The sequence below is a fragment of the Mus caroli genome, unplaced genomic scaffold (assembly GCF_978045245.1).
Source record: "Mus caroli unplaced genomic scaffold, Mus_caroli_1 scaffold_20, whole genome shotgun sequence".
NCBI lineage: Eukaryota > Metazoa > Chordata > Mammalia > Rodentia > Muridae > Mus > Mus caroli.
In genome coordinates this window covers 43,597,241-43,610,865 of record NW_028227275.1, presented here as the reverse complement: position 1 = coordinate 43,610,865, position 13,625 = coordinate 43,597,241, and the positions used below count along the sequence as shown (strand labels likewise).

At 40.1% G+C, this 13,625-nt stretch overlaps 1 protein-coding gene across 3 annotated transcripts in view; it reads right to left on the bottom strand.

Moving 5' to 3' along the window:
• Nucleotides 1-13,625, bottom strand: part of Pcsk5 (proprotein convertase subtilisin/kexin type 5) — a 417,146-nt gene that overhangs the window by 73,493 nt on the left and 330,028 nt on the right. For all 3 annotated transcript variants that reach the window (XM_021151578.3, XM_029472674.2, XM_021151579.3), the window contains exons 23-24: nt 9,912-10,118; nt 8,721-8,789 (exon numbers count right to left, since the gene is read on the bottom strand). In XM_021151578.3, the coding sequence (XP_021007237.1) occupies nt 8,721-8,789; nt 9,912-10,118 (276 nt within the window). The remainder of the gene's footprint in view (nt 1-8,720; nt 8,790-9,911; nt 10,119-13,625) is intronic.

Here is a 13,625-nt window from a genome sequence, read left to right as displayed (position 1 = left end):
CCCCTCACATAACTGACCAGGTAATATAATGAATACCAAGTCCTGTCTAGGAGGGCAGATTCTACACAGAAATTATAGAAAATACACATCAAAGTTTAGATACAGGAAAGACATTTCTGAACAGGATTCCTAAAGCACAGGAATTATCTCAAGAGCTAACAAATGAGACCTTATAAAACTAGTTTCAGCACTAGAAAGGAAACTGTCAACAGATAAGGCTGTGTGATTACCAAATGGGGGTATTGTTGCTTGTTCTACCTTAGACAGAACTACATCTAGTCTATATAAAGAACTGTAAAATTTATGGTGCTGAATAGATGGCTCAGCAGTTAAGGGCACTGGATGTTTTTTCAGAGAACCTGGGTTTGATTCAAGAATCTGTACCTCCAATTCCAGGGTATTCAACACTTTTCTGGCTTCTATGGAATCTTTGTAGGCATTCAGTACATAGTCATACATGCAGACAAAACACCCATACACATAAAATAAAATATAAATTAACAAAATCTGGAAAAACTAAGCACCAAAAGCCCTAAGCTTCTAATCAATAAATGGATAATGGGAGGAGCAGAAGGTTCTCGAAAGAAGAAGTACAAATAATAACATTTCTTTGAAGTGTTTACCATCCTTTCCTGATAGGTATTTCAGGGAAATGCAAATTAAAATCACTTTTAGATTCCATCTCATGCCAATCAGAATGGCTAATATCAAGAAAGGGAAGACAGAGAATGCCAGTGAGCCTGTGGGGAGAGAGAAGGTCTTACTCACTTCTGATGGCTATTAGGGGAATCGTCATGGAAGGGTGCATAATTCACAATGGCAAGGAAACTACGCCAGTGATATGTCCATCAATAGATAAACAAATAATAAAATGTGGTATGTATCCACCATGGAATTTTATTTGGCCATAGAGAAAAACCGAGTTATGCAGCTTGTAGGAAAACGGATGGATCTGGGAAAGTATTATTGAGTGAAATAATCCAAAGTCAGAAATACAAAACTTGGATGTTCTTATTCATAGTTTGGTCCAAACTTCTGTTGTTTGCATTAATATATATAAGTGGGTATGTGTGTGTGTAAAGGCTTTGAAACTAGGTAGGAGACCGTGAAAGGGAACAAGAAATACTGAGGCAGGTGGGGGAGGACATGTGTGACAGTAGAGCAGAGGTGACAAGGTGTGCATGGGTATTAGGTGTGGAGTACAGAGGAGAGGGGAAGAGGAGACTCAACAAGACACAGGAAACATATACTTTGTACACTAATGATAATAACATTAAAGGGAACATTATACAACTATTTGAATTTTAGTTCTTTACCCAAAATGTGGGAGCCCATTCATACAGGTTAGTTACTGTACTCTTCCTTTCTTTCTTTCTTTCTTTCTTTCTTTCTTTCTTTCTTTCTTTCTTTCTTTCTTTCTTTTATAAAAACATGAAATATAAAACTAAAATTAGAACTATGTGCAACTTTACCTAAAGAGGTTTCACTATTATATCTTTCTTTAATTTTTTATTTTTATTTATGTGTCTATGTACACATGTGTGGGTGTAGGTGTACATTGAGGCTGAGAGAGGTTATTGGGGCCCCTGGAGCTTGAGTTATAGGTGATTGTAAACCACCCAATTTGGGCATCAAGACTAGACTCTGGTGTGCTGAACGCTTAACCACTGGGTCATCTCTCCAGTCCCTACATTTCTTTTCACAGTCAACCAGCTTCATGTCTACAGTCAAGCAGCTTCAGGTCTACATACATTCAACCAACTTCAGGTCTATAGCCAACCAGCTTGTCTTCTTCCTGTTCTGTCTGTTGTTGTATTTTATTTATTTCACAATCAAGAACAAATGTAGATATGTGTACTTTAATTTCAAAATTTTGTTGACCCAGAAGAGAGTATACCACAAAGAGAATGCTTGTGAAAGAGTTTACCAGGAAATCACTATTACTTTATACATATCTTCTTTGGTCCTGCTGGCTATAGGGTGCTCTAATGTGCTTATGTATTCCAAGATATTCAACTAGCCTTCTACAAGCCTGGCATTTACTCTGCTTCCAATGGATGACTCAAGAAATACTATTGATTGTTTGTACATCCACTAGTCTTCCATGAACCTGATATTTAATCTGCTTCCAATGGTTGACTATGTTAATACCACCATGAATCTTTGTGCACACACTTGTCTTCTTGACCCAAGGATTTGCTTTACAGCATCTTGCTCTGCTTTGTCCAAGATTCGAATTTTTCCTTTGCCAAGTATATTTGCTCTGTATTTGCAACCTGACTGTTAGTCATATAGTGTTCACCTTAGCTAACAGATTAGCTGGTATAGAGTGACATTACCATGTTCACATCACCTTTATGTAATGTAATAACAGCTCCCAAACTCTAGTGGTAAGGCTTGTGATTCGGTTATACCAAAGAGAAACCAACAATGTTTCAAAGAGAAAAGGTAATTTACCATCTTAAGGAAATTGGAAAGAGGTAGGAGACAGGATGAAATTGCTATGATCCTTTACAAGGTCACATGTCTCTGAAATTATGATGGAAGAACAAATTTGTACATGCTTTACTGTTATATTCAGATTCTAAGTTAGAGCCACAGTGTGTGTGGTAGGTGCTTAGCTTAGATGGAAAGGCGTTGAATGATAGGGTTCTGGATTACTGAAGTGCTGGGTATCTATTGAATGTCAGAACTCAATCCCGAGAATGAAGTAGACTAGAGCGCACTGCTTTTAGTGTGTTCTCAGCTTACATTTCTAGAAGCGGTCATAAGGTCCATTGTAATCCAGCCTGACACATGTTCTGCAAAGCTTATACCATTTAGTTCCATCAGAAGGGTATGTGTGTGTGTGTGTGTGTGTGTGTGTGTGTGTGTGTGTGTGTGTGTGTATCCTTTCCTACTGCCTTGCTTAGAGAGCTGATGTGCTTTTGATATGCTAGTCTGATGGGTGAAAAACTGTTCTGTGGCATTGTGCATTCCTCTGGATTGGTGTGCCCATTGCTGTCTTGAATTAGAGCAACTATGATATACCCCTAGGAGACCCTCACAAGACTGGACTCATTAACATTTTTTTCTGGTAGGAAGAGAAGGCCCACGAAGCTAATAAGCTTTAAGGAGCCCTACACCTCCCTGAGGATGTAAATAGTTATCAAGGGCTGTGAAGAGGAGGTTGCTGTGCAGTGGACTGTAACTTTCCCGTGATCTTGTCAGCAATCTCTTCACTCAGGTTCCTTTAAGCACCTCCAATAAACACATTAGTTCATCAAGCTGGACTTTTATGGCATAGTTTCCTTGGTCTGCTATTGCCTCTGTATCTGGGGTGAACAAAACAGACTGCCTAGAAAACATCATGCAACCCATGGTCATTTTAATTAGTATATCCCTTCTAATAAGCCTGCCTTATTTCTTATACCTGAGAGCCATTTGTCTCATGTGATGTAAAAGCCTATACCTTTCTTCATGGTGTCTTCACTATGGCTAGAGCTGCTTTTGCTTCTCCCCTGACTCTATAAGAGCATTCTCACTACTGTTGGTACTACAGCCCCTCTAGCTGTCAACTACTCTTGAGCACTGTGAAGTTGTCAGTCTAACTCACCTTAAAATACCTCCTCAGGACAGCACCCTTGTGTCAAGGATATATCTCTGTTGGCAGAGCATTTGCATTGTTTGCAGGAAGCCTTGCATTTGAGCTCATCACCACTGAGTGTAGTGGCATAGACCTGTCATCCCAGCACTGGGGAGGTAGATGGAGGAGGAGCAGAAGTTATAGATCATCCTCAGCTACATAATGGGTTGAGGCTGACATGGGCCATGGTACCCTCTTTCAAATAGGAAAAACCAAAGCAAGCCCATCATTCTGTCTGTTTATATAATTGTTCATTTAAGTGCTGAGGATAGAATATAGAGTTTCACATATACTAGCCAAGCTTTCTACTCCCCAGCCACATCTAGTTACCTGTCTTTCCTTCTGTCTGTCTGTCTGTCTGTTGGTTGCACTCCAACTTTCAGTTATTCTACTTCAGCTAAAGAATAATTTTAAATGCATTCATTGAATTCACGGTTTGGATTTTCAGTGGCTCGCCAAGATTTTCTCTGTTACTCTTTTTTTCAAGATTTGTATATTTCATAGTGGAAAATCCATGGCAGAAGGTCCTGACACTTTTCATCAAGTAGAAGCCCTACGCTGAGGGTAGCTCACCCTCTTCTGTGTGGACAACCAAGACAAGCTCACAGCCTCTTTATCACTCTGCCTCTCTGGAGAGCTTCAGGGCCTGAGGCTCCCCATCTTAATTTTTCTTATACATAAGTTTGTCTCCTTGCTTGAAGTTTAAATTGTAGGAATTTATTTTTTTTGGAAAGTGCTTAAAAAATTTAAAAGTTTATGTGTTTCTGTAGACTACACTCCTTCATTCCTTTCCAAAAAAAAAAAATGGGTTTTCATTATGTCCTTTGGAACAAAAATCCAAACACTGTTTTTATTAATGAGATACAACTTGATTAAAATCCATTATTAAGTTAAGTCAATGGTTAAGTAGATATGGGCATCAAATCTTAGGTTACACCTACTACTGCATTCATTAAATGAAAACTGTGAAGGCTACATCAAAACATCAAATTATAATCCCAAACACCTATCTTTGCCTTTGTGAAAAATGCCAAATGAAGATACTTGTTTCATAAAGGCAAAAAAAATGTGACATCAACTATTCTTAGGATAAGATAGAAATGTTATTTGTTTACAGCATAGTAAAGACTAGAAACCTCACTCCATAACTATAAAAGCACACTGGCTCCATACTAAACTATCACATTCAGTGTTTCCCTCCAGACAAAGCAAATGCTTTTTGTCATGGGTTAGTTTTCTGTCTCCTTTATGAAAACGTGTCTTGAACTGACCAGGCCTTGCTCATCCCTGGAACTGGCTGAGATTCTCGTCAACCTGGAAATCGAGTTTTCCTTTATTAGTCATAAAACACACACATTAATCCATAGTGCTCTAAATATCTGAAAAGGAATACAAAACTCTCAAGACACCCCTAGCATTCACAACAACTGTTTAGGACATAGCATAGATAAAAATGTCTCCAATGTCTGCTTTTAGTTGTCCTTAATTCCTCCAGAGATCGTCTAGACCCCTTTACAAAAAGAATCTGCATTGCTAAGATGGAATAAAGTGAAACTCTCTCCAAAGAATGATGTTTTGTTTCATAAGAAGAATTTTGGGCAGATCTTGCTAAGTTATTCATATCTTTTAAAGTTCACATCTTACATTCTTAAAACTATAAAATGCAACCAACCATGTTTTTATAAAAAATTTTCAGTTCTAATATTCCATGAAAATTATTTTTATTGTATGATTTCTTTCCTCTTCTTGAACTGTATACAAAGTTTAATTAGAGAAAACATGGTCTCTGAACCCCTGAGTCTCATAAGCCAATATTCTGTTTTGAACTTGAGAAACTCTCAAACTCAACCAAGTAAATATTTATGCATATTTAAAAAAATTTGTTGTTGTTCTTAAAATGGAGTTATGTCCTGATAAACCCATTCTAAATGGAACATACCCTTAAGAAGAAAGTGCATTTAGTATTCTTGGCCTACCAAACATCATGGTGTATCCTAGAGTCTAGGACTTAACACTTTCTCTCATACAGTCTCAGAACACATTAGGCTACACGTGAGCAAGCACCTCTAACACAAGCGTATTTTGTAAGAAAACACTGATTATCTCATATAATATATTGAAGAATTGCTGGCCCCACAACACACTGAATGGTACAGGTTGTTGACAAGAGCATGTGATCTCCTGGCAGCTGAGATTTGCTGCTGCCCAGCCACATGAGGGCATTCTGTATGCATATTGCCAATGCAGAAAAAGATCCCAATTTACAACACTAAGATCATTGTCACACCATGGTGGTAGAGTCAGAACCATGTAAGCCAAGTCATCATAAAGGAGGAACATTTGCATATCAACTGTGCGTGCTGTATGATCCAGGGCTGCTGCTTTCCTTGTGGGAGCAGACAATGTAATCAGAGAGCTTATTCTTTTTTTTTTATTATTATTAGATCTTTTCTTTATTTACATTTTAAATGTTATCCTTTTTCCTAGTTTCCCCTCCAAAATTTTCCTATCCTCTCCCCCTCCCCCTGCTCCCCAACCCACCCACTTCTTGGCCTGGCATTGCCCTATACTGGGGCATAGAACCCTCACGGGACCAAGGGCCTCTCCTCCCATTGATGTCCTACTAGACCATCCTCTGCTACATATGCAGCTAGAGCCACGAGTCCCACCATGTGTTTTCTTTGGTTGGTGGTTTAGTCCCAAGGAGCTCTAGGGGTACTGGTTAGTTCATATTGATGTTTCTCCTATGGGACTGCAAGCCCCTTCACCTCCTTGGGTACACAGAGGGTCCCCACTGAAGGAGACCTTATTCTTAAGCAAGTCCTTTAGTATCAGACAGAAAGATATGTACATACCAAATATTGGACCAGTGTTATAGCAGCATACACATGAAAGGGAGAAGGGGGTGTTTATTCTGCTGGAGAGATCCCAAGGGCTCAGAAAGAAGGTCATTGTCAAGATATCCAAGTCAGTCCAAGAACACACAAGATCCAATATATAGAAATATTGTAAATGCAGAGAAATGTAAGAATATAAGATGTGAAATCTCAGCATTTTGAATGTTCTTGTAACTTAGCCAATGATCCTGCTGTCTTTTGAACCTCCCTCCACTCTGGGCCAACCTTGTAAAGAGCTTCATTCCAGGTGTCTCTCCTGGCACAACCTTATCACAGGATGCCTGCCATGTCACCTTTGAATTCCCAGTGCTGCCGTGAGCACCTAGCATGCAGCAGAGACCTAAAGTCGTCTAAGTGAAGGAATGAGTCAGATATTCAAATAGCACTTTATAAAGTGAATCAGACTGATCTGTCAGTTCAGTAGACTCTCTGAACTGTGAGTACCTGGTTGGCCTGTGTCTGCTATGGAATTCACTGTACGATTGTTACACCTTGGTGTTGAAGTTAAGCCTGGTTCCACCTCCCAGCCCCATGCTCCTAGAAATAGGACTCAGACTCAAAATACATTTACAAATATCTTGGCCATCTAGCTAGGCTCTTTTCTGACTAGAATCATAACCTAAGACACCCATTTATTTTAACCTGCATATGGCTGGTTACCTGTGCTCAGGTACCATGTGCCTGTCTCCTCACATCTCTCAGTTTGATCTCCCCACCCTTGGCTCTATCCCAGAATTCCTTTTTCTCCCAGATGTCCCACCTTCTATTCCCTGTCTAAGCCATAGGCTTTTTGATTTACAAGTGATGCATCCATCCATTCATCCATAAGATATTCTTTCTATACCTCGGTCTTTAGCTGTGTCTGGGGGAGATGATGGACACTGAATCTCCCGGGGATCATTGTTGCCTTGGTGTCATTCCTATCTGTGTCTTTGAGGAAAGATACAGGATGTTTACAGTGGGAGGTGAAACATTCCATTCTGCGGGGAAGTCATTAAGCTCAGAAAGTAAATATCTCAAAATAGCTTCAGGAAGTACCTGGAACTGTCTAGATTCACTTCTAGGCCCCTCTAATGTGTATATATGTATATGTATATATTGATAGATGTATATGTACCCTTATGTACATATACACACATGCATGTGTGTGTATATATATATATATATATATATATATATGAAAGACATATATATGTATATATACACATATATATGAAACTGACAACTGACTAGATTCAACAGGCCCCTCTCCATAAATATACATATGCACTAAGGACTGATGACAAATGCTGTCAGACAAACCTAGCTGCCTAGAAGAGACTCAGCCCAGCGGAGAAGCTGGCAGAGCAGACCCCAGCCTGTTGAGCTACCTGCAGGTTGCTCTGTATACTCTAGACTTCCCAGCTTTCATAAGCTGTCACCCATGCTGAGGTGGAATTTGATGATGCAGCTGTCTTCGAATCAAGGCACCAAAGGCCTCCATGGAAGCTCTCAGAAAGAGAAATTATTCCATGACCTTTTGTGCCAGCTGGGATTTTCTTTCCCAGATCCTGTATGCTGTATTTTATATGTTGCCTAGGCTTACATAGAAGTGCAGTCTTGAAATTTCATAGCATCCCTATTTTACAGTTTTCATCAATTTCCCTGATGTTATGGGCTATAAACCAACCCCACCTATTCCTTCACCAGTGGTGTGAAAGGAAGGGGTTAGGAACTAGAGAGGATGTATACTTTTCTTTGAGTAATGGGAATCTTGACTTCACCATCACCATAGTACAGAGTATTGTCTTAGGCTTCATTTTTAACAAAAGGAGATCTCCCTATCTCTACCTGCTGGCTTTTGTGTTACACACACCAAGTGAGTTAGAGCCCACAGGCATCTCTTTGTTTGATTTTATTTGACACTTAATAAAGAAGACTCAGAGGGTCATGCACCTTCATACATGATTGCTGAAAACTACCCCCCATCAACTACCTAGCAATCACAGGGGACGACACCGCCATCCTTTCTTAAGCTTGACACTATTGCCGCCTTAGCGTCTCTTCATTGTGATGTTGTCTGTACTAGGGATGGTGATGGAGACATTGGTAATTACCTCAATGACAAGACTTTTTTGCTGGAGTGATGGCAACATCAGCATGTGGAATGAAGGTCACAGCTATTTAAACTTTGTAAGTAACAAAGGAAGATGACATACCCTCAGTGCATCCCAGACATCCTTCCTCACAGGGCATGCATTCTTCATACTCAGAATCCTGGAATTCACCTGTACAGTGAGAGGACATGGATAAAACAGCTCAGACCCACTGGGTGAAGGCATGCTCACTCCTATAAAGTCATGCTGGTGTGTAGTTTATTTTTAAGTGACTCACAGAACAATTATGAAGCCCCAAACCATCTTGAAGAAGGATGCCATATACCTTAAAATCTTATATTAATTTAACAGATTGTAGCACTCAAGTGGGTAAGATACAAAAGGTTTGGACTATATTTTGTATAACTAGTCTTTTGTTTGCTTGTTTTCTTGTTTGTTTGCTTGCTTGTTTGCTTGCTTTACTTTGCTTTTTGAGACAGGGTCTTGCTACGTAGCTCTGGCTGACCTGGCATTAAGTTCAATGCTTTCATTTCCTGAATACTGAGACGGCAGCCATGAGCTACCATGAACCATGATTGGCTACATAACTAATTTTAAAGTCAATCTAGTAGATTAGATTTATTAAATAAATCAGTTCCATGTGTGAGAAAATGAAATTAGATATGTCAATGGACAAACTTCATATCTGACCTACTAAACATATTTAAAATACATATAATTAGTATCTCTGTAAGTGGGGAGGAGAAATACAAGGAGTGCTTAATTTAAAATATCTTGAAGCTATCTTTAGTTATGGGCCAGCCATAACTTACATACATGGAGGACCAAACACAGTCAATGATGTCTAATTTATCATCTTCCAATATAACAAAGGAATTGAACACTAACAACCACATACAATTCACAGAACATTCAAACATTTCAAGCAGGTTTAGGCAGACTGAGTCCCCTTGCTTCTTATGGCAATCTTCCTTGGTGTTATGCCATCCCCTTTATGGAGAAATTAGGCTCATTTTGCCCAGGGTCTCATACCTAGTAATTAAGGAGGAAACTGTTGACCAAGACCATGAGATTTGGACCCCAGTTTTTCTCTGTTGTCTGGAGACATGTTGCAGAAGGAAATGTTGTGAAGCTGGGAATGAGCTCCACTTGCTTACTGAGATATTCAGAGACATTCTAAGTGTTCATACAACACCATGATATTTGAAAGTAAGGTAGTCAAAGCCTCCTTGAGGCCCAGCCATATACTCATCCCACCTTCTGATGCTGAGCAGAGTCCCAGAGAAGTCTCACCTTGTCTGCACTCCAGCTTCTGGCAGGTGTGGTTGGGGGCGATGATGACATAGCCACTCATGCATCGACTGCAGACGTGTGGGTTGTAGCAAAGCTCACAGTTGTCTGGGCAGGGTAGGCAGGCATGTCCCTTGGCAGGATAATGGCCCACAGGGCAGTTCTCCAGACATTCCCCATGGTACAGGAAGCGCTCCTGACCATGCTTGTCTGACCAGTTAGAGGGGCATGAGAAAGAGGAAATGGAAAAGCAGCCATGGAACCCATATAACATAAGATGTTTTATTAAAAAGAGAAACAACTCAGTGCTTTTGTTCCTAGGGGACCAAGAGCATCAGAATGGATTTAATAAAAAGTGCAACATCTATATCCTTATTGCTGAAAAGTTTCCTTGCAGGAAATCATTTTACACTATTTTATATATTTCAGTGAACAACTTCTATTTGAGATGTCATTGTAAAGCCACAAACCATACCCTGTGGGTAGCTATGATTCTAACTGTGTTTAACTTTCCCAAGGGGTCCTTTTGGTAAAGGTAGAACCCTTCAGACTTGGGGGCTACAGAGCTGCCGTAAGAGTAAACATGTGCTTCGTGGCAGATACCCTTGACAAAAGTATAATCCCCTAATGATTTGCAATCATTATTAGAATCACATGCTTGTGCTGACTAATGTCTGGGATTTTGCAAAGCTACTAATTGTTCTAAGAACAGCCTTATTGACACCCTAAATCAAGCACACCTCCACAACTCCCCCACATCATCCCTAAGGGGTTTATTTCTGTCAACACTATGCTCTATGAGAAAAGAATCAGCAATTTCCCAGCATGACAGAACATGGGAATTTATTCCTGGAGAGAATAGAAAAATCTAATCAGTTAGAAAAAGATCAGGACCAGTTACAGAGGATTATAAACATCCATAAATATTTTATAAAAACAACACCAAGATTAATACTACATGTCTACCTAGGAGCCTCTGACTCCCAGCTTTGGGGAATTGCAATGTTCAATGTGTTCTGGGTATGCATCTACTCTTTCTACTGAGAATCAGCTTTCCCATATGGCCCTGACTCTGAAGAACAGCTGATCGGTGTTGCATAGAATAACCTGAGTCTAGTGTTCACTCAGTATATGAGCCACCACATGGGTATTCAAAGCATTGACCTTCAGGCTGCAGGGACGTCAAGTGTATGAGTAAAGATAGTGCTACTGCTTTGTTGGAAGGACAGAAATGGAAAGCCTGTATAATGTTGGACTTGAGCTTCCCAATGCTTAAGCTTTTCACTGAAGTTTCCTTTGTGGAATTTCTTGAAGTGAAGCATTCAGCTACAGCACAGCAACCTGAAGGCAGAGGCTAGCCTTGCTGATTACTCTGAGCTTCTGTTGTGCAGAGAACATGTTAAATAAGGGCTTGGTAAACAATTACCCTCTCCAGTAAACCTCTGCTCATCACTTATGGAAATAATCTATGGCAGCCTTTTGACTGCTCCTTTGGTCCATATCTGATAGTTTCTCATTGTTCAGTATGTGAGGACAAACCTTATTATTCTGTAAATACCTTGAGAGCAAGTCAGTTTGTTTGTTTGTTTGTTTTTCATTGCAATGACAGATATACCACAGATAACACTTACAGGAACGGAGGACTTGCCTGGCTCTCACTTTCAAAGGTGTCAGTGCATCTGGGTAGGGAGGGTGTGGTGGAGTTGAGAAGCTCCCTTCCTGGAAGCCACACCCCAGAGAAGAATTCCCATACAGTGGCTTTCTCACTCCTCCCCCTCTGCCATTCCCTCTGGACCCCAGCTTATGGGAGGGTCCAACCTACACTAAGGGTCCTAGTTCCCTTTCAGTCAATCCTTCCTAGAAATGCTCTCACAGAAACACCCAGAGATTTCCTTTAATAATCTACTAGGCGTTTCTCAATCAGGTTAAGTTATGAAATGGTTTAGCTATCACATGCTCTGGTTTACTGTATTCTCCATTGCACTAGTAACGTGTACAAAGGAGGGTCAATTATATTTAAGATGATGGATTAAATGGAGTTCTTCAAGTAGAAAATATGGACGAATTGTTGAAGTCCTTCTCATATGGCTTGGTATAAGTAGTAGCAAGATGCTTAGACTATCTGATATTTTCTTAGAATCTAAACTTTGTTTTAATTTTGGGACATATGTTGAGATATAAAGGGTTTTATGGGAAATGAGTCTAAAAGCCCATTTGTTCTTTTTATTTTTTTTAAACAAATAAAAAGAGGCTTAAAGAAGTGAAGTGACTAAGTATCTTCTTGTTAGTAAGAAAGCTGGGGGCTCAGTTGTAGTAAACTTGCTTAGCATGTGTAAGGCCTTATGTTTGAACCCCAGTATTGCATAAAACCAGGCCTAGTAGTGCATGCCTATAATCCCAACATTTGGGAAGTAGGAGTAGGAAGATCAAAAACTTAAAGTTATTCTCAGCTATATAGTGAGTTTGAGGCCTGCTTAGGATACAGGAGATATTGTTAAAAATAAATAATTAATTAATAAACGTACCTAGGAGGATGGGACAATTGTGCATTTCCTTAGAGCTAGTCTTGAGGGACTTCCTCCTGAACAAGGCACGCTCTTCCTTACCTGCCGTGTGTGCACAGTCTCTGTGCCAGATGTTGCCTCATTTCAGACCACATCAGGAAGCAGGGTTGAAACCATTCCCTGCTCTTCTGGTGTTGGCCGTAAAGTTTTTTATGGACAAGCTTGATATTCCGAGTGAGGCAAGGTATATAAAAGGGGAGTGGGCAGGAGCCCAGTTTCTGTATTCCTGCCAATCCAATATGTTGTGTTTTTTTTTTTTTTTCATTTTTCTTGGTTTTACTATAGGCAACAGTAAAGACTAATAAGCCTCTCTCACTAGACAAATGGTATATGTATGATGGAGGTCAGAAGAACCATTCTCTCGGGGTGGGTGAGACAATTGGGCACAGTAGAGATTGCAGAGAAATGCAGAGTAGCCTGTTGGAGGCTTTAGCCTGAAAAAAAAATCTGTGGGAAAGATGTGTCCAGGGCAGCAACACCATCTAGCCTTCCACCAGTGACCAAAAGTCCATATTTCTTTTCTTTACAATGACACAACATTTAAATTTGCTTCACGCTCAAACTCTACTATATAAGCAAAATAATGTGATTGTAGTTCATATGAAGTCAAAATAGAGGACAGGCTTAAAATGAGGCTGGAGCAGCATCAAGGGTTAAACTGCAGAGGAACCTGGACGGCGTGGCCTACCCCCAGTGATGGTGGAAACCCTGAGAGTATCTCAGACTGGACCAGAAAGGTCACATCTGTCTTGAGTGAATTGATTACCTTGCCATCTAAATGGCTTAGCTCAGCTCTTAGACCTCACATAACCTTTAATGCATTGCTAGTTTGAGGGACCATCTGTGTCTTGCATAATTCCCTAGCTTTTCAGTTCTCCCACAACAAAGCTTAGCTTTACTGTGCTCGTCATACTTGACCACACACTTAATACTTTCTGCTTTTGCTTCCCAGAGAAGACCTCTCTTCACTTCTCTCATCTCCTTAGGGGCAGTGAGTCAACATGTGTGGTTATGTGAACAAGGATTTTTGTGTCCTGGCAGCAAAAGAGCCTTCAGGTTGTACTGGTGCCTTCATGAACAGCTGTCTGCTTAGAACCTCAGCCCTTTTGCAGGTTTCTGAGCCAAAACAAGTGTTGGTTTGTGAGAGTACAGA